The 25,639-nt window shown below is 53.0% G+C and overlaps 1 protein-coding gene and 1 long non-coding RNA gene across 2 annotated transcripts; one reads left to right on the top strand and one right to left on the bottom strand.

The window, feature by feature from the left end:
- Positions 1 to 603: 603 nt before the first annotated feature.
- Positions 604 to 10,269, top strand: LOC123619221 (uncharacterized). The gene is made up of 3 exons (XR_006727752.2): positions 604 to 1,507; positions 7,701 to 7,774; positions 10,132 to 10,269. It is a non-coding gene; the product is annotated as an uncharacterized LOC123619221 (long non-coding RNA).
- Positions 4,656 to 21,944, bottom strand: PIGR (polymeric immunoglobulin receptor). The gene is made up of 11 exons (XM_010963251.3): positions 21,788 to 21,944; positions 14,701 to 14,799; positions 13,487 to 13,831; positions 11,914 to 12,567; positions 10,414 to 10,746; positions 9,538 to 9,861; positions 8,448 to 8,622; positions 7,931 to 8,052; positions 7,174 to 7,305; positions 6,993 to 7,051; positions 4,656 to 5,946 (listed from the first exon to the last, which is right to left on the bottom strand). Exons 2-11 carry the CDS (start codon positions 14,744 to 14,746, stop codon positions 5,851 to 5,853), a joined length of 2,286 nt encoding a protein of 761 aa, XP_010961553.2. The 5' UTR covers positions 14,747 to 14,799; positions 21,788 to 21,944; the 3' UTR covers positions 4,656 to 5,850.
- Between the last annotated feature and the right edge of the window lie 3,695 nt (positions 21,945 to 25,639).

Below are 25,639 nucleotides of genomic sequence, written 5' to 3'. Positions count from 1 at the left end.
AGGTCCAGTGACCCAGACACTGAAGCAGCCAGCTGCACAGTTTCACGGAAAGGGCTTTGTGTTCCAGTCCGAATCCGGGTTCTGGTCCTGACCTGGCACTGCCTAGCGTGGGCCTCAGTTCTCTCACGGATAAACTGGGGGTGGTGCCCACCCCGCCCCCTCCCAAAGCGATCCTGAGGTCCACCCAGAAACCACGGCCATGCCAGTGTGTGCAGAGCCCCTGGTGGAGACATGGGGGCTGTTACTGGCCGGAGGACTCCTGGGGCTTTGCTCCGGGATGCTACACGGAGGCCGGCTTCCTGGCCCCACCTCCAGGTGCTGCAGCCCACGGTGGGGGGGTCGGGGGCTCAGGCTGTTCCCACGCCTCTCTGGGAGGCTCTTCCGTGATCCCCACTGGTCCCACACCCCAGCTCTGTCACACGCTCCCACAGCACAAACAAAGACATCCGCAGCAGAGGGTGAGCGAGGCCCCGAGCAGGTGCAGAGGAAGCGTGTGTCGGGTGGGCAGCCGCCCGCCCCCCTTCCTGGGTCTCCGCCAGCCCCGAGCGGCTGCACGTGTGACTTCCTCCAGCCCCTCCACCCACCGGCGCGGTGTCTGAGGGCAGCCTCGGGGCTCTGGTTTGAGTGGGTGGCTGTGGCCCCCATCAGCCTCTGTCCTTCCCTGCTCAGTGGCCTCTTCCCAATGCCCTGCTGCTGCCACAGCTGGGCTTGAGGCCTGGGGTGCCTCGGAGGGAGAGAGAATGAACGAACTAGTGCAATGTGCGTGTGTGACTGTGGGCGTGAAAGCATGTGAGTGTGTGTGGGGTGTGTGTGTGGTTGTGTGGTGTGATGTGTAGTGTATGGTTGTGAGTGTGTGGTTGTGAGTGTGTGAGTGTGTGGCGTGCGGCTGAGTGTGCTGTGGTTGTGAACGTGCTGTGTGTGTGTGACGTGTGTGTCTGTGTAGATGAGGGTGGGCTGTGCTGTGGCCGGGCCCGCCAGGCAGTGCAGGGACGTGTGGGGTCAGAGTGTGCGGGAGAGATTTCACAGCACGTGTGGCCCAAATAAAACCCTCAGAAACCTCACACTGGGTTGCTCAGAGCAGGACTAGGGGGCCAAGGACTGCCCGGCAGGACGTGAGTGTTTGGCGTCTGGGGAACCAGACTCGCAGACCTGGGCCCGGCCAGTGGGTACCTTCAGGTGTTGGCCCGGGGCCTCGGGGGTCAGGGCCCCAGGGCAAGGATGGCCCCTGGCTGAAACGCCAAGTGGGAGAAGGTCACAGTCCACCTCTCTTTTTACCTCGTCTGCATTTCACTTCTCCTTTCTGACCGACGGGGCTGCCGTGCGGCCCCGGTGCTCCTGCCCCCAGGAGAAGCTGTGAGGAGCGGCAGCCCACGGACAGGCAGGGGACCCTGGAGCTTGTGTCCTCTGGGGCCAGTGCTTGACCAGAAAGAGGGAACCCGAGGGGAAAATGGCAGTGGGAGGGAATGAGTAACACCAGGCAGACCGGGGGCCGCGCTAAGTCCTTCAGGTAAGTCGCTTACCCTCCATGGTAACTGAGGTTTTCTTATCCTCCCTCTGTGGGGTGGGAAGAACATTTCTCATAAGGTTCTTGTGAGGGGCGCACGAGGCAGGCACTACTACAGAGGGCTGGAATGCTGTGTGAGCGCGGAGGAGACCAGCCCTTGTCGTCGGGGTGGAAGTTGTCCCCATGCGCTCGGCTCCATCATCACATCACCCAGCTTTGACCTCCCATGTGGCCAGGCGCCAAAGGACCATCTCCTGGGTTTTCCAGATGGAGGGCCGAGATGCTCAGGTGCCCCTCCCTGTGACCCAACACTGCTCCCCGCGAAGACAGCCCATGAGAATCCCTGGTCCCCTGCACTCACCAGGGAGCCTGCCCAGTTAGAGGCACCAGCCTCAGACATCCTGTTCCCTCTTGCTGAGAACTCGGACCACAGTCTGGCCTGTCCGAGAGGGAGCCACTCCGTAAGAGCAGGGCTTTGAGGAAAGTTACCCTTTACAGTAACTAGACTTTCTGCTACCAGAAATGGTGGAGTTTTGGTAAGATTTCTTTCCTGAATACTGTCACATTCCTGTTGGCATTCTAAGGCTAGAACCCACATATGTGGAAATTTACGACGAATGTTAATGTGATTTATTAGCAAAGACCAGGATTTTAGATTATTTGCCTCCACACAGATAAACAAAGACTTTTGACTCTCGGGAGGGTGGATTGGCCATCCATTTCTTTATCGACCTTAGGAGAGGTTTGCAAGCTTCTAGAACTCCTTGAATTTCACACCTCAGCTATGTCCCTTCCCTTCCTGCTTCAGCTCTGGCCAGCTGGAGGCCGTCTCTCTCAGGCTTGCAGCTTCTCTCTCCGTGCGCCCCTGTCTGCTTAGATACCCAGTCTTTCTGAGATAATCTCTTATTATTTTTATTGCATGAGCTCCTTAGTGGAGTTTGTTATTCCTAAGAAGCTTAGGGGTGGGGAACTCTGTCTCTGCCTTGGGGACAGACCATAACAGAGTCAGCTCCTCTCTGCTGTCTGCTGTTCTGAGGAGAGATGTCCTGTCCTGAGTCTTGGGAAAGTCTTGGAACAAGTCATATATATATATATATATATATATATATATACACACATACATGGCAAACCAAAATCAGCTGCTGTAAACAGATTCTCAACCGCGACTGGGTCTTAGTAAAGTGTAATCATTATTACATATGGATTTTTAAAAAGAAAAAAAATCAAGATAATTCAAGAACCTGGGGAAGGTTTTCTTATCATTGGAAATATTTAAGTAGTTCCCAATGGTTGCTGGACACTGAGCATGGTTATCTGGTTTATCATCAACAGCCCCACAGTTGATCGTTACTCTCCTGTCCCGGGCTGCATAGTGTGCCTCCAAAATTCGTCTCTGCCTGGAACCTCAGAATATGACCTGATTTAGAAGCAGGAACTTTGCAGATGTAATTTGTTAAGATGAGATCAGGCTGGATTAGGGTAGGCCCTCCATCCAATGACGGTTGTCCTTGCAAGAAGGTCACGTGAAGGCGCAGGGGGACACCCACGGAGGATGCTGCGAGATGATGCAGGCAGACTGGGGGGATGCAACTACAAGCCAAGGAATGCCAAGGATGCTGGCAGCCGCCACAGGCTGGGAGAGAGACGGGAACGGATTTCTGCTCAGAGCCTCCAGAAGGACCCGACCCTGCCAACATCTTGATTTCAGACTTCTAGCCTCCAGAATGGTGAAAGAATAAATTCCAGTCATTTTAGGCCACCTGGTTTGTGGCACTTTGTCACAGAAGCCCTGGGAAATTAATACCCCTCCTAAATGGATGACTTTTAATTTGTTAGTTACCCCATTCAGGCTACAGACCAGCTTCCTTCTTCAGAGAAGGGTTTCTCTGTCCAGTGTGCTGCATGGGGAGCAGGTGGATTTGGGGTGGGACATATTATGCTTACTGTCACCGATTGACAACATCAGTTAAGAACAATAGAAGGTTGCAGTTTTAGTGACATTTCTTGGCCTTTGATTCTAGGAACCTGGATAAACTGCCTGAGCTCAGGACGGGCTTGCAAGTTATGCATTAATACAGAAGCCATACCTTAATCCTTCAGCCCCAGACATGACTCTTTGGTGGGTCAGAGAGCAGCTTCCTGGGGGGGCAGAGGGTGATAGGTTCTGACCTACCTTGTAATTGTGGTTCTCCTGGAATGGTTTGCTCTCACTGCAGAAGCAGCTAGATAGTCATCCCCATCATAGAGAACAGAGACCTGAACATTGCTGACGACCACGTCTCCTGGCTGGAGAGGAGCCCAAGGCTCTGGTCCTCTGATCCAGGCTCCAGAACCAGGAGTGGGCACGGCACTTGGTGGGGCTGAAGGGGAGACGCAGGAGGACTGTGGAGGGCAGACTGGGGGAGCACGCAGCCTGGAAAGCATTGTGTTCAAGGCCTGGGTAGATGCAAAGGTTCTGCCCCATATCAGGCAGGACTGAAGGCTGGGAGGAGCTCTTCCCCAGAGAGAGCTGCCCACACACAGACACCCCGAGGGAGAGTCTGGGGTGGTGTTGGGGGCTTATAGGATACGGCAAGGTTTAGTACCAGAACCTAGCAATGGCCTCAGTAGACAAAGGGGTCCTTTATCTAATCACTGTCCCCCAAGAGACTTTGGGTCCACCATTCTAAAACCTAAGTCATCATTTAACTAGTCTCCAGCTGGTAGTCCTATGAAGGGAGTTTATTCATTTGATTAATTGAGTTTTGATTCACAGCATCTTGATCTTTAAGGTTACCCCAGGCAGGTGTGAGATTCAAGGTCAAGTATTCCACAGATGCTTTACCAACATTTTGGTTAATGCCTAAGGGAAGCACTGGTTATACCTGCTTTCAGTTTATTCCATCATGAATAGTCTTAATTACGTTTTATAACACAGAGCATGGGGGTCTTGGCCATTGGTGTCGACCCCAACCTGTTCTTTCATGGAAGATCATCTTGGTCCCACTAGCAGGCAGTCTCCTTGCCCCTCTTAGCCCAGCATTGGAGGTAGGGGAAAGTCCGGTTTAGACACATGTCCTGGGGTACCTAAAAGTGCAACCAAAGCAAACTGCCTGGAAAGGGTTGTCTGGGAAACAGACGGTATGGGGACAAATGTGGTCTGAGCCTCCTCGGTGGCAATCACAGTCTTTAATTATTCATTAATTCACATTTTTGATTTGTTAGCAAGTGCCAGCTTGTAGGTGCTAGTTGAAGTACAGAGCTTAGAGGGAAAAACAAACAAACAAACAAAACCTTAGCTCTCTGGAGATCAGCCCCTCCCTGGCACCATCAAACTGCCTCTTTCCTCCCCTTCCACTCAGAACTCTTCAGATAGAGGGGCTGGGAGAATCTGACGACCCTCATACCCTCTTAGGTCTCTGTGAGTGACAGAAAGGGGAAGGACTGTCTCCCCTGAGGTGGGGCTTGTGAAAGACCAGTCCCCATGTACATTTTCTCTTCTTCCTCCTCCTTACTGTAGAATTCTGTCTTCCCCAGGAGAGCAGAGGCTCTTGTAGAGAGATAGGAGATGCTAAATCTAGCTTCAACACTCGTGTGTCTCACATGCTGCCCTTGAGCAAACCACTTCACCTCTGAGGATCTCAATTTTCTCACGTCAAATGTTAAATGCTAAGAACGTGTGTTTACGGCTCCTTGTATGTATGTGCGTGTTACATGAGCCCTAAGGCCTTAGGACTCCTCCCAATGCAGGCGGAAGTGAGTGTATCTGGTGAGGATTTCATACCATGGTGAGTACACAGAGATGCTGTGGCTTCCAAGAATTCAGTGATGTTTACAGAAAGGCTGCCGGTTGGGTTTGTGGCGCAGTGTCTAGCAGAGCACCTGGGTTCTAGTGAGTATCCAAATACGTATTTTTAATGAAAGAAAGAAGAAGAGAAGATGGAAGGGAAGGTGGGATGGAGAGACACAGGGATGGTAGAAGGGAGAGCCCATCACTGACATCCCAAACTAAAGGTGCAGAGAAGCCCCGAACGGCCCTCCTTTCTGAAGTCATCTCCCCACCCCTTCTGGTCTCTTTTCTTTCTGAGAGGCCCCTCCAGGATCTTAAATCTCCTTCCACACCTTAGTTCTGTTGTTAGGACTCAGCTGCCGGTGGGAACTCCTCATGTCACCTCACCCCCAACAGGAACAAGTAAGCCAGGCTTGGACCACCGAGAAGGGACCAACACACCCTCTGAGGACAGGGAGGAAAAGCCTAGGTGGGGGTGAGTGCAGGCAGTGGAGCCCCCGGAGCTGAGGGCCCTGAGAATCAACGTGATTCTGAAGGTGATTGTCGTGTGCGGAGGGAGGGGCAGCCCGGGCGCTGCCTAGGCTTCTCTGGGGCCGTCCTGGGCGCCGGCGGCCATGTTGTTGGCCTGGAGCAGGAAGGCGGTGAAGGCCGCGTCGGCTTCCTCCTTGGATGACTGGGGGCGACAGGAGAGGAGTCAGTGTTTGGGGCGTTGGCTCCGTGAGTGGGGGGGGGGGTAGGAGGGAGGGGACGCACGAAGTATCCTAAATTCCTAATCTTGGCCCAAGCATCCCACGCCCGTGTTGACCCATTGTTCTTATTCCAGCCACCGTGCTCACCAGGAAGGCCTAATTTTGAGAAACGGAAAGTTGCAGCTTCTAAAAATATCACCCTCTGTCTCACTACCTCCTTCCAACACATGGAGTGGAACCACCTCTGTTGCCTGGGCCTGTCCCCGGAAGCCCTGCCCACAGTCACGGCCAGGGCGGCCTGGGCTGGTGTTAGCCACAGAGGTTTACACTCTTCTTTCTCTACCAGCTCAGAGACACAACACAAGGCTGAGGGGGAGGGCTGGTTCCCCTAATTGTTCCAAATGCTGGGGTCTCTGCTGCTGCCAGGCAGAGAGGATGGATAACAAGCACGGGTGCCCGGGGGTCAGGGAGGCACCGGGAGGGGGTGACATATGACCCAATGGCAGGGGTCGCCTCTGGTAGGATCTCACGTGACGCAGCACTTGGTTGGGGTGGAGAGGGGCACCTAGTGACTATAACAGCACCTCCCCCACCCCACGAGCAAATGTCCTCCAGGCCTGGGGACAAGCTGCCCCCACAAACCCTCTAGCGAGGGTGATGACCTGGGTCCCACGGCCCGGAAAGAACACCCACCTAACCCCCAGTGTTTGACACTGAACTGCTGACCCTGCGGCTGAATCTTTAATGCCTTTGCCTTCCTCATCACCCGCCCCCCGCCCCCGTCGTCTCCCTCCCTCCTGCCTGTTTACAGCCTATAAGCACGGCTCACCTCCTGCCTGTATTTCAGCCACATCAACACCACAACAGGAAAGGTATACACCTTGCCCTTGAAAAGTCCTCCTGAATGCTCCCCTACTCTGGCCCCAGCTCCCAACTCCTGAGACAGTGCTTTCTGATGTCTAACTGCAGTCCCTCCTGCTGCATTTCCTCATCACCCACACGAGGCCTCCTTCTCCCTCCTCGCCCTTACCCTTTTTGCCTTCTTGGGTTCTTTGGTCTCCGTGGTGTCCTCAATAGTGGGGGCCGACTCTGTGTGAAAAGCAGGAATGGGTGGGTCAGCCCTCCCTGCCTCCCATTCCTGCCCCGGATGCAGAGTCAGGGCTAATTCTTGCTCCCCAGGGCATGGGCATGCCTTTGAGTGAAGCTCGTACCATCTTTTCCTCCAAGACTCGTCTCCTGAGTGTCTGGAGAGGCTGCCGTGTTATCGTGGGCTCCAAAGTCCCTGGAGTTCTCAAAGTCCGACATGCTGATGTCCGTCCTGTAACTTCTGATTGAAATCCGGTCTGTCCAGGAGAAAGAGGAGTTGGTGTAGGGATAGGGGCCGGGGATGGGCCAGGACAGGGCGTGCTGCTCGTCCCTGGGGCAACCCACAGGAGAGCTGAAGTGGGGCCAGGTCTCTGCCGCTTGTCTCTGACTAGGACCCAAGGCAGAATGGAACGACCCAAGTCTCCTCCCCAGTCCCCTTTTCACAGACAATCTAGACTCAACAATCCCTGGCCATCGTTTATCAGTCTGTGACCTTTCAGTGCACAGCATCTTGTTTTGTCCTCATGTGAGCCCTCAAAGGTGGTTATTATTACCCCTGTCTTGAGCCCTGAGGAACCCGAGGTATGAAATGGGGACACCCGGTGTCACACAGCCCAGGTCTCCCAGCATCTTTCCCTCCTCTTCCCAGCAGCTCTGTCTCCAAACTTAGACCCTGAGCAATGGACCCGGGCTTCCAGAGACAGCATTTGGACAGCGGCACCTAATGTAAGTTTTGGGCACCTGTGGGTTTATCTTTCCCCATCTCACTTTCCCAGACCCTTGCTTTGAGCCTATGAAAGAGAAAGGACCATGACAGCTCCCTGAAGGGCTGCTGAGCCAGGATGGAGGGTTTGGGGCTGGAGGTGGGGGACAGGGACTCACCGACGTTCTTCCTGTGCCGCGCCCTGAGCACCCCAATCACCACAACTCCCAGCGCCAGCACCAGGGCCACGGGCACCAGGACGGAGACCAGCACTTTGGAGCTCCTGCCTTGTGCTGCAGAGCTGGAGGAAGGATTACGTTAGCCAGTCGCTGTGAGGGAAACCGGGGGTCCCAGGAGGTGCTGGCAGGTTGGCTCCGGCTAGTTCTTCCTCCCAGGTCAATCTGCTCCCCTTCCTCCTGCCACAGCCTCTGAGCTCCATTCTTCTAAGAAGCCCTCCCAGACATGACAAAGGCAAAGACGGGGCCTTCCCTGCATCCCACCCAGGCCTGGGAAACTGAGCTGAATGGTGATCGCTGCCCCAGCCCCAGAAGAAGGGCGGAGCACAAGCCGAGGCAGTGAGGGCTGCCGCCATTGTCCAGAGGTGGACAGGCTCTCCTCCTCGGACCTGGTGGCCCAGCCCCAGGCCTCTGGTGTCTGGAATGTTCTTTAGGTGGGAAGCCCCAGATCCCTCCTTACCTGCTGGAGTCTGCAAGTACTCCGCTCCCACCAGCTGGGTCTTCAACTTTCTTCACTGCCCTTTCCTCCGCAGAAAGGCTGGGACCCAGAAGAACTTTGTTCTCAACGTCCCTGGCCCGTGGCTCTATGGCAACCTCCTCACCAGCAGCACTCGCTTGGCGGGCATCCTGGGTCCCTGGAGAGAGCAGAGTGGGGCTGGGTTACGGTCTTTTCTCTGTGTTTTCTGCCCTTGAGGCCAGGGAGTCAGAGAAGCGGGACCTCATCAGGAATCCCGGGCCAGGGTGAGATCTCAAGGCGGCTGGGATAGGGTCCCGGAGGGCACCAAGGGGTGGTGGTCTTCTCTAATTTGTCACGGATGATCTCTGTCCCATTAAGACCAAATTCATTTCCTACAAGCTACAAGGCTCCGAATTACAGATCCAGCTATGCGTAAGGGCTGACCCGTCATTCGCGGACAGGGAGATTTTTTTCCCACAGCTTTGAAACCCTGCCAAGGCCTCCTGACTGCAGGGCTGGGCACCATAGTGCTGCCCCCTGGTGGTAGCGTGGCTAGGGTTCCCTCGTCAGTGAGCCAGGATGCTGACATGGTAGGATTTCTAGAGGGACTAAAAATACCCTCACTAGGGATAAAACATTTCATGTGATATTTTTAAAAGAGGCTTAAAATGCAAACTTGCCAGCAGAGGTTGCCCTAATTTTCTTTATCAGACCTTGAATCAGACCGTGGTGATCTGAGTCTCTTTGAGCAGGCTTTGGCAGACTAAGAGACATATAATTGTGACTTTGACATTTCTGTATATAGAAGGAGAGATCTACATAGAGAAAGGGCTTCAAAGTGGCCTGAAAGGGCAACCATGGGGCTTGTCTTGAAACTGAAGTTAAATGGCAGATCCACTATTTTTAATTAGTTTGTATGTTTTGGGGGATGCTCTTTTGGGAGGCCTAAAGAGACTATGTGGGGGCTGAAATCTCTCCCTTGCCCCCACTTTTTATAGCCAAACCCAGGGACCACCCTTGATGGAGACACTCTTAGGCGGGAGTCTTTCGCTGGGGTCTCAGGGGGATGTGGGCCTGGCCCTTGGACACTCACCCTTTACCCTCGTCTCCACCGCCACGTAGACAGCCGCGGTCTCTCCGTACTGGAGGCCGTCCTTCACCCCGCACCAGTACCAGCCTTCGTCCTCCTTGGTGACGGGGTTCAGGTTCAGGGAGGTGATCTGGCTCTGCTGGCTGCAGTTCACGAAGGCTTGGCTGGCGCCCTGGTCCTGGCTGGGCAGTGTCCTGCACCCGGTGTTGCTCCATTTGCACCAGTACTTCTCGGAGGAGTAGAATTTGCATGGGAAGTGGCAGGGCAGCTTGAAAGGCTCTCCCAGCCAGGCAGTGACGTTCTTGGATACCTTGAGGCTTGGTTCTCCTGGAGCAGGGAGATAGGGAGAGATAGGCACAGAAGTTGGCACTGGTGATGCCACAGGGAAGTGACTGTGCGGGGGCACCTTTGTCCACAGTCCACATCCTCTTTGGACAGTGTGGTGACTGAATACACTTCCCTGAACACTTAAGCACTGCAATTGTGTGCCTATGTGGTAGATCAGCGAGGACCGCCGTGATCAGCCCAGTCTATCACAGAACATAGACCCTGCCAGCGACTTGCGTTCACTTTCCCTGCTGTCATCTTCTCTCCTAGACTCAATACAGAGCTGCGCTCTACCCCAGCTGATGCCGCAGATAAAGAGGCCAATGTTCTCGATAATAGGAGGTGTTACGTGTGGTAGCTTGAAGCATGTGAGGTAAGGGAGGATGCTTGTTAGAGGTGTGAAAATGTGACCTCTCGACAGGTGGGCGCTCTCCTGAGGCCCGTCTCACCAGCATGGAGGTGGGAGGAAGAGTGACTGGGGCGTGATGCTGCAGCCGACTGGAGGCATCCTGGGGCTGCCTCCCTTCCCTCCTGCCCCAGCTCAGCTCTTACCTTCAACAATCTTGAGCTCCACCACGGACCTCCAGCTAATATCGCCGTTGGTCAAACACCAGTAGAAGCCGGCGTCCTGGGTGGTGAGCTGGTTGAGTATGACAGTGTAGACGCCGTTGCCCGGCTCCTCATACAGCATGAGCCTGCCCTCGTACTGCTCATCAACCAGCCCGTTGCTCTCCACCAGCTGCCGGCAGCGGCCGTTCTGAGTCTCTTCCCAGCGACACCAGTACTTCAGGCTATCTTTCTCCTTAGGGTTGTAGGGGCAGGACACGACCACGGAGGATCCCACCACACCCTTCACCACCGAGCGGCTTTGGGGAATCTGGGTCTCTGGAAGCACAGACAGAGGTGTGATGGAAGAACACAGCGTGGCTAAGCCAGGGTGGAGAGTGGGGCTTAGACCCATCTTATCACCCTCCGCAGAAAATGAAAGGGACTTGCCCAGTGTCACAGAGTTCACAGCTGGAGCCATGTGACCAGACTCCAGGGACCTTCACCACTTCACTGAATGAAGTGCCTCATTCCCTATCCCCTCCAATTCTGAGCAGAGACGGGAAGGAGGTTAAAGAGCAATGATCAGCCTTTCTCCTCGGGCTTCTTACCAAATCTCCCCCCGGAGACGTTTTTGTCTGTTTCTGAGCCTGTCCCACAAAAATGGCCAGATGGTTTTTCTCCAAATTAAGAAAATATATTTATAATAGTAGGATTTGAAATGTGTAGCAGAGGTAAGTTTAATTGTAGAGGACGCCAAGGGCCATCTCCAAGAGAACCATGGCCATCCTCCCAGGAGAGAAGTTGAGCTTCCATGAGAACCTGGGGTGACAGAAGATGCTGAGGGGCGTGGTGAGGGCTGATCTGGATGGAGAAACAGTGCACAGGGGGCGTGGGCCCCACGGGAAAGTCACAAGGGCAGTGACCTTGAACCACAGGTGCTGGTTTGCTGCTTCTCATGAGGGTGACTCTATGCAGAGCACTCCAGGTTGAGAAGGAGCAGGCATTTAGCCAGATTGTGCTGAATAACAAATGAACCTAAAGGATGTTGGAGGGGAGAATTTAGAAGCTGGGGCATTGGCTTTCTGGCAAAGCTGTGAGACCCACAGAAGCCAATCTTTCTTCCACCTGAGTGTGAAAGATGAGATGCTGTCCTGCTCGAGGGTCAGGGAGATCCTGTGTTAGGTCCTCCCCGTGGCTCTCTGAAACCCAGACAATCTACAGGTCTGGTCTCAATCAGGGGCTTCACTCCCTCATTCTTATTGATCAAGGACAGCCGTCCAAGGCCTTTTGATAACAGAGAAGAAGAGTTAGGAGATCACACAAGACAGAGGCTATGTTTTCTGGCTCTCGCATACAGCTGCCCACGGAGCATCTGGTCCAGGGTTGATCAGCGAGCAGACATTGTCAACTGACAGAGGAATATCAGATAGGTTCACAGGGAGTGAGCGAGGCTCTCATCTGCCGGACTGCCCACCCCTTCCCTCTCCCCGTCTCAGGTCTCACCTTCGTTGACGAAGAGTTGCCAAGCCTGGGTAGACGAGCCTTTCTGGGGCACGCCGTCAGAGTCAGCTCCGCACAGGTAGAGCCCTGCATCCTCTTTCTTCAGGCCAGTGATGTGCACAGTAAAGCGGCCGTTGTTGCCGGTAGTGAGCAGAATCCTGCCCTCAAAGTCAGGAGACTTCGTCTTCAGTGTGTTGATGACCACATCACAGGCTTCCTCATTTTTCAGCCGGCACAGAAATTTGGGCACACTCTTCACCTCGGGGCCCAGGTCACAGTCAATGGTCACTGAGCCCCTTAGGTCTCCATAAATCAGCTCAGGATCGGGCTTCAGCACTTGGAGGTCAGCATTGCTCTTATCGGCGCTGGAATCCTCCCCCGCCTGGCAGACGTACATCCCAGCATCGCTGAGCTGGATTTGGTTGATGACAAAGCTGAACACTAATTGGCTGGTACCCTGAATACTAATATGTGCTCTGCCCTCATAGCTGGGGTTCATATAGTTGTTGGTGTCGGCGATGAGGACACAGCTCTGGCTCATCATCTTGCACACCGATTTCTTCTTCTGCAAATTTGCAGCCTTGAAAGGGCAGCTGATGGTCACTGTTCTGCCCAGATCTGCTGTGTAGACTTGGACATCATTTATCTGCCCAGGACCTGTGGGATGAGGGGCGGGGGGCCAGTTGTGATTTTTTTCTTGCCACATAGGACTGCTCAGTGTTGCCAGTGAGGGGCTGGGTGTGCCTGTCACCAGGAGTGCCCTCTTCCCCCAAGGGATGCTGTCTTCCAAGGCTCAGCTGCCTCCTCCAAGAAGCCTTCCCAAGCTGGCACTCATCTCTCCCTCTCCTGTTCCCCGTTGAAACTTACTTACCCTGTGTCACTCATTACATCCAATCCTGTGGTCTTTGGGCAAGAATCAATCATTTAATTTATGATGAGAGTTTTTTGTTAATTAAAATTTTTTTATTTTAATTTTCTTGGAGGGGAAGGTAACTAGGTTTCTTTCTTTCTTTCTTTAATGGAGGGACTGGGGATTGAACCCAGGTCCTCGTGCATGCTAAGCATGCACTCTACTGCTGAGCTATACCCTCCCCGCTATGCTGACAGTTTTGATGGACTAACGGATCTCAGGTAAGAAAATGCATCTTAAAAGAAGTTTTCTGGTGACCCAAAGTCTTCATCTGAAGGATGCTCTAATAGCAGGGATTTAAGGCTCCCTCTGAGTCTCTCCCTGCTCACCAGCCTCTTGTCTCGCCCGCAACAAATGGAACGAGAGAAGCTGTCCTCCTGATGATCCTCCAAGATACAGCCTTAGTAAAACCTGACAATATTTTAGGCCCTGAAAACCTAGATCCAGCCGCCCTCCCCTCCCCTCCCCTCCCCTCAGCAGACCTATCTGCCTCGTTATCATATTCTATTATGCAACGTCCTCCACACCACATGGACCCACGGCCTTCCTCAGCCCATGCCAGGATGCCCTTCCCTCTTGGGAGATTCTACCCTTCGAGCCCTTCTGTTGCCCCTGAGATAATTCCCTCTCACTTGGCCCCGGGGTCTAAGAAGCCTGGACTCTCACCTCGGCTGACCTCCAGGCTCACATCGAAGGACAGGCCTCGGCTGCTAATGCCCAGACCACACTTGTAGCGCCCGGAGTCATTCTGGGTGAGCTGGACGACATCTATCACGAACGTGCCATTCTCCGGAAAGTTGGTGAGGTTGGCTCTGCCCTTGTAGTCGTCGGAGACATACCCCCCCGAGGAGATGAGGGTTGTGCAGCGGCCCTTGGCCTCCTGCCGGCACCAGTATTTTCGAGAATGCCGGTTGACGGAGGTGGATGGGTAGAAGCACCTGATGGACACCGAGTCGCCTTCCACCCTGCTCACCTCCCGGGGGCCGAATATGGGACTCTTCATGGAGACCACTGTGGGGACACAGACAGAGGCTTTCTGAGGCTGTGGGAGGTCCAACCTGCTGAGAGGATCCAGACAGCCCACACCAAGAAGATGAATCTTTCCTCCTAACACACACCTTCTGTGGATAACTTACTATGTGATACAGCTAGACAGTTGCTGCTTGACAATTGATAAATTGCAGTTATTAAACATCTACTAAATCCTAGTCACAATTCATTAGCGATAACCACTTTAAGGGCAACGGAATGGCCAACTTATTTAATGATATCCTTTGTGTATCTATATTAAAAAAGCCCCCCCCCCACCATGGGGTGCTACACTGTTGCATTTGTTATCTGTCATTTCCTTGTTTTTCTAAAAACGCTTTATCAATTACTTTCTTTTTTTCCAGATAAAAATATTGAAAGCCACAGGGGCAGGGCATTTTCCCCAGACCCCAAAGCAACTCATAGTGATGCCTAGTTCAAGGTCAAGGTCTTTATTTATTTTTTAATTAAAAAAAATTTTCAAGGGGGAGATAATTAGGTTTATTTATATATTATTTATATGGAGGGACTAGGGATTGAACCAAGGACCTCCCACATGCTAAGCGTGTGCTCTACCACTGAGCTACACCCTCCCCACCTTTTTCTTTATTGCCAGTGAAGTCCCTTCACCGGACCCCTGGCTTTGAAATCAGGAAGTGCCATTTCCATTCCTGATGCCCAGTTCTCTTTCACCAGTCCATTTGCGGAGGTGGCCTTTCTGCATTGTCTCTGTGGCTCCTCCTCAAGACAGGGCAAGCTTTACAAGGGACGTCCCCGGGGATGGGCCTGATTTCAGGGTCCCCAGAGAACTGGGTCTTGCATGGGGGTGGGCTGGGACCTGGCCGACGCACCTGGGAAGACAACCAGCAGGCAGACGAAGATGAAGAAGCGTGTCATCGCTGGTGGCTCCCGCAGGGCTGTGTCACTCAGATCAAGCTCCTGCACAGTTGCTGAAAGACAGTAGCACGAGGTTGTGAAACTCCTGTGTTTTCCAAGACTGTGGACCTTGGAGTTCCTGTAATACCTGTTTGATTTTGTATCTCCAGTAACGGACATAAAACCTGTTGAAGAATGAATGGCTCCGCCTTTCCCATTACAGTTCAAAGTCCCAGCTTCCCATAGGGATCTTTGTTCCTTGTTAGTTATAAGTAGAGTTTTACCTTCTTAACTAAGCTGCAAGCTCCTTTGGGATAGGAACACAGGTGTCATTTCCTCTGTATCCCTGTCCGGGAGACACGGGCCTGGGACAGATCTGTTCTCAGGAGCAGCTGGCCGGATAATCGGTTACTTCCAAGAAGCAGCTGCATCTCTCTGTTTTGACTGCCCTCCCTGTGTCCGTGGGGCGTATTTTACAATGCATCATATGAGTAAACTGAGACTTACCGAGGAGGCCTAGTAAGGATTAAAGTTGTAAATTTAATGATGATGGTCGTAATCACCACCGACGATTCCCCTACCTTGTTCCAGGCACTGTGTCAAATAGTGTATGTGTATTGTCTGTTTAAACTTGACATCGCCCCTAGGAAGTGGGTATTCTTATCCACATTTTATGTAGGAGGAAGTGAAAGCTTAAAGGCCAAGTGCTGTGCTCAAGGTCATGCAGGGATAAAGTGTGGGGATAGGTGGGGTGGGGGTGGAGAAGGTGGGCAAGACCTGAGCCCAGCTTTGCCTGACCCCAAAGTCCGAGCCCTTAGCCTCTCTCACTGCACAGGACTGCCCCTCAAATTCAGTGGGATGCTCACTGCTCGTGCCCATATCTGTTATTTCTAGAGCCCCCTCTGCTTATCAAAGCATTGCTGTTTACACTATTTCAAACCATTGTCATTTATGCTATTTCCCCGGAGCTTCCTAAATTCCCTTTAGATGAGGCAGAACAGTTATAATTACAACCATTTCATGGATAAGAAAATCAAGGTCTTGAGACTCTGAGCGATATGCCTATGATTTCCCAGAGACTCAGTTACGGGGCCAGGGTCAAAACTGCAGGTGTTATGGCCTCTTTCATTCTGCCAGGCAGAGGCTGGGCAGGCGAAGATGGAGAATCCAAGGTAAGGCCACTCGGAGGGTGCAGCGCATGTGGACTTGGTCACATCTGTGGCCATAGTCCAGAGTCTATGAGCGCCCCAGGGCCCAGCCTGACCGCAGGACCCAGACTGTAGCCTAGAGGAGGAGAGAAGAGACAGGAGTCCCCACTTTCCTGCGGACTTTGGCAGGTTTTCAACTTTGGAACGGACTTGATGTTGCGAGTGTGAAAGGAGAAAACTGTGTTCACAAGCGCTAGGCAGGAACGAGAGCCCGTGAAGATAAGGAAGCTCTAAGCGGCAGAGAGCTCGGGGAACCATCTCTTAGTCTCCCCTTTCTGCCTTGGCCCTGCTTCTGCTCCCAGAGACGCCCTTTGCCAGCTTAAGCCAAAGACAATAGAGCTGTTTATCTTGGTTATTTCCCTTCCGTGGGGGAATTCCCAGCAGGAACCCTTTTTATTTCCTCGTGGAGATAAAGGTATTCTGTTTCTCCAGTTCTTTGGAAGGGTAAAGGGAGCGGGTTAGGGGAGGTGGGGACAGATGTGGGTGTCAGGTGGCAGCTCGAGGCTCTCTTAATTCCGGTTAATCGTCCTGGAATTTTCACACCAGGCCAATGATTAACTTCTGGGTTTGGGGCCTTAGCCAAATGCCAGCATCAGCCGCCCCAGCCCGGATGCGATCGGGGGATGCTGTCTGGAGGACCACTTGACTGGGCACCACAGGGGCCATGGGATTGACTCCCAGGTGGGAACAGGGGAGTCTCTCTCTTCTGGAATGCTCACTGCAGAGTTTCAGGGCCGCTCCCCCTGCTGTTTGCGCTGGCCTAGGGTGCAGTGGCTGGCAGGAGGACACAACGCCTCGTGCTTTGAGGAACCCAAACGCGTAGCAGCTCTCTTTGATCCTGGTCCCTGTTCTCACCTGTAAATCAGCAAGCTTCCTACTATTTCTGTAAGACTGGAGCGGGTGTTCCCATAGGCTGAGCTGGGGGATGCAGCCCCCCCTCTGGATTGGTAAAAGCCTTTGGCCCTGGGGTACAGAGAGTCAGATGCCAGGTTTTCCAAAGTGGGGGTCCCAACTTCCAGCCCAGGCTCCTCTCATTTGTGACAAGCTTGGACAGCTGTGAAGGTCCATGTGGCAGGGGGTGGGGGAGATGCACGCACGGACCCATTACCCTTTGCATGGCCTCACACCAGGGTTGAGAGCAGCAGGCAGGCAGAGAGCCTGCCTGGAGGGCAAATCTAGCAGAAACTGACCTTGGGAGGGAGGCACACAGTCCAGTCCCCAGGAAGACTGGACCCTTCCTGCGCTCCTACACTCTCAAAAACAGAAAATCTTTGCTCAAAGCTAAACTTGAAAAATTTCTCTGCTAGCAGCTGAAAGGACCCTGGGCTTTGAGAATCTTCGGTGATCCCTTCCTCTCAAAACCAGACTGTCTCCCAAACCTGGGAGATTCAGGTCTCAGGGAGGCCCCAGTTTCACGGTGGCTGAAGCTGGAGTCAAAGGATTTGCTTAAGGAAGGAAAGAAAGAGCATAATATTTATTGGGTATCTACTGTGCTCAAGATGCTCTGTTAGCTTCTTATCTAACTTCATCCAACATCACAGCAACCCAAGAGATAGACAACAGCTTCACAGTGCAGATGGGAAATCTAAGGGTTGGAGAGATTCTTGGCCCCAAGACTTCACAGCAGAAGGGGGCCGGATCACCACCCTATTATCACTGCTTGGATGAACAGAGGGTCCTGTTCCTTTGGGATACACGTAGGCTAGTATGTCATGCATGAAGCACCTTTTCTGGTCCTTAAAATAGGAGCTGTAATTTTAGTAGGGAGGTAGTGATATCCTAGGTCATTCTCATTTTACCAAGTTACTGCCCTTGATATATTCATAATGTGTGTCTACACAACTGTGGATTGAGGTGGGGTGTAAGCTGTGCCGAAGAATAGAGGTGATCTCCTTATGAAATTAATCTAGCTAGCTCCCCTTCAGTTAGCGTGACTGGTCGTCAGCTCTTGTGGCTTGGAGTCAAACCCCTGTCCCTCTAATTGTAGGTTTTCTCTTTTTTTCAGAGGGAGCAGGACCTCGTGGACCAGGTCCTGGCTTGGTTGCTGCTGAGCACATGGCCTTCAGCAACTCTGAATGCTCCATCCATTTGGTACACAGTAGAGGGTCAGCTAGGGGCTCTCACAGTCCCTGGGTTTCCGAGGGGACAGAAAGCAGGCACTGTAGGGGCTCTAAGTCAATTTGGCAGTCTCTGACAACATCCTGTGAGTGTGAACTTGGGGGAGCAGAAGGGTTGGAACTCAGAGGAGTGGGGAGCGGCTGGTCTGGCTGGGGAAGGGGCTTTCCTTGGCTTGGACTGGCCGGCCAGGAGAGGCACTGACTGGGTCCACATGGGACTCTCACGCCCCATGGGTGAGGGGCCTGAGCACAGACCAGAGCGAGTCAGGAAACCGCAGTGTCACTAGGGGAGGGGAGCAGCCTGCCTGGTTCGGAAGGGCCTCGGACTTGTGGGAGGTTCGGAGAGGTTATGCAGTTTGTGCAAGCCCTGGAATGTGGGAGAGTCTCCAGGTAAAGGCAATGTTGGAGAAAGGGACTCTCCAAAAGACTGGGAGATGGAGGAAGGGCAGCCACGGGGTCCAAAGAATGTGTGAGCCAGAAAGATCCAAGACGTTCTGGTCCCATCCCCGTCAAAAGTGGCCTGCTATTCACGCAGGACTGAAGCAGAAATTAAGCATTTGGCGTATGAGTTCCATGAAGCTCTGGGAATAAGCCTCGTAGATTTTCCACGAAGACTTAGGACCTCTGTTGTGGAGTCCATCCCATTCTACCCCAACGTATAAGTGTTTATCTCATCTGCTCTACCAGATGGCAAGCTCCTGGAAGGCAGGGCCAACTGAGATCAATCGCTGCCTGGCGAGGACCAGCTGCTCAGCAAAGATCGATCGGACTGAGAGTGGTTGGTTACATCCTTATTTCCTCTCTGAAAAGGGCAAAGTCAGGGCTGATTTCTCTTACTTTGCCTAGTGCCTCCTTGGTTCTGGGCACTCAAGGGACAGTCGTGTGAAGAGGCACCTGGAGGATGGAAGAGAACCCAGAGGTCCAGAGTCCTGCTCTGTCACAAGCTACCAGAAGAGCTCTACCATGTGGCCAAAATAAGCTGGCTCGAGTCTCTCACCTGTACAATGAGCACTGTGGCTCCTGACTCTTCTAGGCTGAAGGGCTACCGTGGGATGGGGGAACATGGGGGAGGGGCTGCTGGAACAACGCATGTGGGAGCATATCAAGTGCTCTTCCACCATGAGAGGTTACAATTACTCCTAAGCACAGGAAGGTGGAGGACCGTGCACTTGACTTTCACAGTTACCATGCACTTGGAGAGAAGCACAGAGCATGGACTCCTCACTTGGCTATCAGCTCTCTCACTTGGGGGCTGTGTGATTTGGGGCAAGCTGTTTAATGTCATTGAACCCCAAGTCCTCATCTGTAGGCCAGAGATAATTGGACCAGCGAATAACAGGTAATAGAGAGTTGCCGTAAGAATTAAATGATGAAACATGTGTAAAGTCCTTAGTAGGGTGTTCGGCTTTTAAAAAGTTAGTTTCTTGTCCATATCCTCTCTGAAATCAGCACAGTCTCCTCTTTTTCCTGTCCTAGAGTGAGAGGAGAACAGAAGTCTGTTTGCTGAGCATCCTTCAAAGTAGGGGCTGAGCTGTTCAGTTTGGACCAACGTGGCCTGAAAGAGGAGACTCGCTATGGATTAGGTTAGGAATTGAGGGATTATAATTGTAACTAGCACATACTGAGTTATGTTTGAGTGCTTTACATGTGTTAACTCATTTAATCTTTGCAGCCACCCTAAAAATTTTAAAAAATGGGCAAACCCATTTTACAGATGAGACAATTGAGGCCCAGAGAAGTAAGAAATTTGCCCGAAGTCACACAGCTGGTAAGTGACTGGGATAGGATTCCAATTCAGGTACTCTGGATCAAGACTACATGCTCTTAGTCACTATGCTGCACTGCAGAGGGTCTAAAAGTTGAGAAGAAGCCACCAAGAGGGGAAGGAATGGGACATCCAACCTTAGAGGAGAAGTTAGTCCATTCTTTCCTCTCCGCTTTTCACAGGAAAGGTAGTTCCTGTGAAGAGACTCTACTTAAACTCAGAGGTAGGTGCCAACAGAGAAATTTCTTCCTGAAAAATAACAAAGGCTGCTATTTATTTAGCACTTACCATGTGTACGGCATGTTACATTCACTTCCTGTAACCAGACACATGGCCTCCAAAACCTTCTGCTCCATCACTGTGTCAGTGCCATAGACTTTGGGATCCCGGCCCCAGTCCACCCTGAGAGGGGTCAAGACATAGATGAGGGGGGTTTCTGCTGAGCACATGCATGCATAGTGCTACCTTTACAAAAGGTGGGGATTTTGCTTTTCAGGTGATGTCAACATGTCCCCATCAAAATGGCTGTACCAAAATGTCATCGTTTGTACTTGCTGGGTGACCTACACCACTCACATTAACTCACAGAGTCTTTGTTTCCTCAACTGTAAAATGGGATTACGATGCCTACCCTGAGTAGCTCCTGGGTTTGTTTCAGGTGGGAAGGAGATGAAGCCGTGAAAGCCCCGGAAAGCCGCTACCATCACACTATTTATAAAATAAAGCCACAGAGTCCAGAGGTGCTAAGAGACAGGCAATGATCACAGAGCTGGTTGCTCTCCTGGCTCCGGGCTCATTGCTCTCTCTGCTACATCGCCACGTCCAAGGCCAGGGAGAAGGATGGATGGAGAGTTTCAGTGCTGGCTCCGGGCAGACCAGATAGCTGCCTTCTACCCTAAAGCATGAATTGGCACATTACCTCTCCAGATGTTCAGGGACCTGTAATTCCCCTAGTGAAGGGGGAGAGTGATGGCAAAAGCTATGGTGCAAGACATCGCCAGTAGCTTAGGTGGGCAGCTGCAGAGAGGGAAGTGGGAGCAGTGAGGATGGAGCTTGCCTAGCTGCTGCGCTTGCGAGGGAGAGCCCCAGGGTTATCCTGGGGATGCTGTCAGGATGAACCAGGGGAAAGCTGATATCTGAGGCCTCCTGGGTGCAGAGCCGGGAGGAGCATCAGGACTGTGGAATGCAGTCTGTGCCTGGGAGGGGGCTCTGCCCACCTCACTTTTCCAGGAAGGACCTCAATACCTTAGCAGGCACAGGATGATACAGTGACACACATTTTACCTTGGTGTGGCAGGAATCTGCAGGACCAAAGCTGGGTTGAAATTAGAAAGGATCTCAGAGTCTCTTCGAAGCCCAGAACAAGGGGCTGCAGGTGTCCTCACAGAAAGCTGGAGGTGGAAAGAGTCAAGGACTGAGAGTGCCTGCCACGCGCCAGGCACCGCATATGCGTTACCTTATCCGGGTCTGTCTGGTGCTCAGTAAGTCCTGAAGTAATTGAACTGAGTTGAAAAACACCAAACAATTGTTATTCAGCTCTAGAGCTTTCAAAGCAATTTCACATAGATTTTCTCATTTGAATCTCACATCAATCTTAAGTGATAGGCGATTTTTTTCTCCCCATTTTACACATTAGGAAACTGAGGCGCAGGGAGCTAGGAGGTGACCCGCCTAAGGTCACAGTTAGAGTATGGAGGAGTTAGTCGGGAATTCAGAGACCCAACAAGAGCAGAACTACACCTGCTGACCCCAGACATGCCTTCTTCCCACCGGCTGATCTTTCCCACGGGCGTCCTTACTCATCTCTCCGGGATGTGCCCCCCATGCTCGGGGGCACGGGCAACAGCCATGTCCGCCTCTCCCCACTGTCTGTAGGCTGGGAGTCGTGCATGCAGAGGGCATTGCCTGAGTCACCATCCCGGGCCCTTCCCAGATGGCATCCTGTCGGGGACCCCAGAGCAGCCACACTTACTGTTAGTTACTTCCTTCTATCCCGTCGACTCAGTTTCAGGGGCACAGCCTGCTGGCCAGTCCGCAACCCCTGCCTTTCTAGAAGCCACCAGCAGGACACTGGATGCTGCTGCCAAAACTGAAACTGTGTGCAGTGCTTGACCCACACCTGGGCTCTTAAAGGGACACTCTCCCAGGGGCATGGCGGCTGGCCAGCGGCACGTGACTCCACAGATCCCTTGCTTTCCTTTCCTTTTGGCTTTCCTGGCTGGCTCCATTTGCCTCCCCTTGACCTTGGGGACTCTGATACTTGGGAATCCTCCATCTTTGCAGCTGCGAGATGCGAGACATGGTATCAAGCATGAAGAGTCTGCCCTGTGGCTTCCCAGCTCCAAGATCCTAGGAAAGTCAGACCTTCACATTTCTTTTCACCTGGAAAGTGGGGAGAGTGACGTAGCCAGATAGTAGATGCGAAACATCTGGCCCAGAGTGTGGTGTGCAGTTGACACGAATTCGATGGGGCACAGGTGACAGGAACGGCTTTTAGTCCTTGGCCCCACAGCCCCACTCCCCGGGGAATATGTCCCCCCACTCCCTAGGATACTAAGCCTGGATGAAGCCCACAATTTACACATCTTCTGCAGAGCTCCCTTTTCTAGCCCCAGAGGTCCCAGGAACCGGGGGACCATGCACTCCCCTCCTCACTCGTTAGGGGAAGTGGAAGCTCTGGCCGCCCCTCAGCACCTCCGCACCCCCTGCCGAGAATGGTAGACCTCGGAGCCCTGCTGGGACCCGGGCTTGGTGCCACAGCCAAGAGGGCGCTGACCCGTCGAGCTGGGGTAGAAATCTCCTTCCCTATGTCAGTTAGTCCTTGGTGGTCTCCCAGACCTGACCTGGTTAGGGCTCCCAGGAGTTCCCCCAACGATCTTAGCAGCCCTGTGTCCCACAAGTGAAGCTCACTCCCTAGCACACACGTGCATCTCCCATCCCTCCCCACGGGTGCCCGCTTCCCCAAATCCTGCCCCGTCCTATCTGTGCAGGCCTGGCCCAGGCTCTCCCTACAGCGTCCCACAGGGCAAACCCCATTAGGGGAAGGAGGGGAGGGGAAGCAGAGTCCTGGAAAAACACAAGACATCAGAGCCCTGGGTCTTAGTTTAGCCAACCACTCACTCACAGCGGTAGGGTGGAGAGGGGATATCAACCTGCAATCATGGGTTTGGATGGCAAGAAAAAAAAGTATTTTCTATGATGGAGCTTAATTTCAGACTCTAAACCCACAGTCTGACTGATGCAAGAGTGAATTTACCTCGCCACTTCCAGGCAAATCGTGTCCAAGTCGATGACAACTCGGTCACTTTACTCCTGATTGAAAACTTAGTCTCCTTCTGGCTTTTCCTTCTTTTTGCCTCCCTCTGTCCTCGGGTGTTTATGTGACGCCTGAGGTGAGTGAGCATGGGGAGGGGGTGGCTTCTGCCAATGGCACTAACGAGGCAGTGAGAAGGAGGGTCCTGCGGTTTGGGTCTTGCTTTGTCATGGTTCTGTGTTAGCCTCATGCTCTAGAAGGAAATGGTTCTGTCCATTGAGGTGTAACCCGTCCCGCTGGTTGGTGGCCTTTATCCCTGCCCATCCTGAGAGGTCTGCGGTCCACCTGTGCTCTCTCCCTGTCCCCACTTGGGGGCTTCTTCCAGCAGGACTTCCGGGCCCCCTCCACCCTCTCCTGCCCTTCTTGTGGGAGCAGGACTAGTCTGGCTCGTCTGCATCTTCCCGGGGCCTTTGGGGGAGCCTGCACAACAGAGCCAACTTCTCCCCTCACCTCCTAGCCATCTGTGCTCATCTGTTGCCAGGTAACTGGGGCTGCAATGGACATGGGCGAGACTGCTGACCACCAGAGTTCCCCACAGGGCCAGCAAGGGGCAGGCCCCCTCGGCACTGGCATCTCCAAACCCTTCTGGGTCTCTCCATCACTGTCAGTCTCCTCTCTCGACTGCAGCCCTGGACTAAGCCCCTTGAGTGGTGGGTGGGAGGGCACAAAGACGCAGCGGCAGCTAAGCCATCTCTCATCCCTCTCAGCAATCCTTCTCTTCCCCAGTTCCAGGGTGGATATCCAGTGGGCGGATGGGAGGGGAGGTGGACCTGGTTCGGGGACAATGGTGGGACAGTCCTGGTTCTGCCAGAGTATAGCTCCTTCCAGAGGGTTTCGTTCTTATCTCTCCCTCCTTTAGAACTCAATCATCAAGGTATTTGTTGGTCTTGTTTTCTTATTCTCATTAACCCACTTCCCCCAAAGCAGGGATAGCTGGGCTGGAGTCAGGGTTAAGGGAGGCCCACCAAGCACTGGGACAGAACCTTGATGAGTGCAGGCCTGTGGGGAGGGAGGGAAACACATCCATGAAACAGGTGCACCTCGCGCTGCCGTGGGAGCCCCCGATCTCCTCCCCCATTCCCTTGTTCTGTGATCCTGGCAACTTTCCTAGATCACGTCTTGGCGTGTGTTCCCAGAAGTCCCCCAGACTATCTTAGCAGACTGAGCCAGACACAGACATACACACACACACACTCACCCAAAGCCCGCATGGCCTGGCAATCCAGCTTAGTGAAAGGGGAAAGTAAGAAGTGGAACCCAGGAAAGAGCTGGGTAGTTACAACCCTGCATCCTATTTTGGGCTCAGCCACACTCCAGTGGTGTGTGTGACTGGGGCCAACCAGCTTCCTCTCTCTCACTGCGGTTTCCCTACCTGGAGCCCATTAGCCCTAAAACACAGCTTCTTCCTCCTAGTCCTGGGGGAGGAGAGACTGGCCAAGGGGGTCTACCTGCCCACTTCGATAGTAATGATGGTAACAGCAGGAATTATACCCCCCAAACTGACATCACTTCATCTGCTTAAAAGCTCCCCTTCCCTCTTAAAATGATAATATGAGATGAGCAGAATATAAGAACAGCTTCTTGCTTGATTTTCACGACCCTGGGACTCGGCATGAGTCAGGGTGGGGAAGCAGGGAGCCCTGGCCTGGGGTCAGAACACCTGTGTCCTGGCTCCGGCTCTGCCTCCAACGTGCTGAGCAACTTTTGCCAAATCACTTCCTCCTTTAGGGCTGCAGTCATTTCATCTGTTAAATGGGAGGGCTGTGGCAAAGTGTCTCCAAGGCTCTCCCAGCTCTAGGAGTCTGTGTTTTTGATGGAGCTCTGAATTACTTTCCTGTGGCTGCCATAAAATAGTACCACAACCTTGGTGGCTTAAAACAATAGAGATGTATTCTCTCTTGGTTCTGGAGGCCAGAAGTCTGAAGTCAGGGTGTGGACACCATGCTCCCTCTGGAGGCTCTAGGGAAAAATCCGATCCTTGCCGCTTCTGGATCCTGGTTGCTGCTGGCGCCTTCGGCTTGCAGTTACATCACCCAACTCTCGGCTCTTCTCCTCACATTGTCTTCTGTGTGTGTCTCAAATGTCTCTCTGCCTCTCTTACAGGGGCACTTGTGATGGCATTTAGGTCCACCCACATCATCCAGGATGATCTCAATCTCAAGATCCTGAACTGAATTATACTTGCAAAGATCCTTTTCCCAAAGAAAGTAACATTTGCAGATTCCAGGCTTCAGGGGGTGGACATGTCTTTGGGGGACCATTTTTCAGCCTACCCCAAGCGTCTACTACGCCTATGACCAGTTCCAGGTCCAGGGCGACTTAAGGCATGCAGGAATGGCCATCCCTGTTCCCCAAGGGCATATGGGCTAACTGAGGGGTCATCACCTCCACACGCTACTGCCAAGGAGCAACAGCAGAACGTTCCCACGCTCCAGACCCAGAATGCCCTGGGTTCACATCTAAGCCCTGCCACCTGCTAGCTGGGCGGCCCTTGATAAGGTATTTAATGTC

Source organism: Camelus bactrianus, chromosome 23, assembly GCF_048773025.1.
Source record: "Camelus bactrianus isolate YW-2024 breed Bactrian camel chromosome 23, ASM4877302v1, whole genome shotgun sequence".
NCBI lineage: Eukaryota > Metazoa > Chordata > Mammalia > Artiodactyla > Camelidae > Camelus > Camelus bactrianus.
Note: the sequence above shows the minus strand (reverse complement) of the source record. Positions and strands in the feature narration are given on the sequence as shown.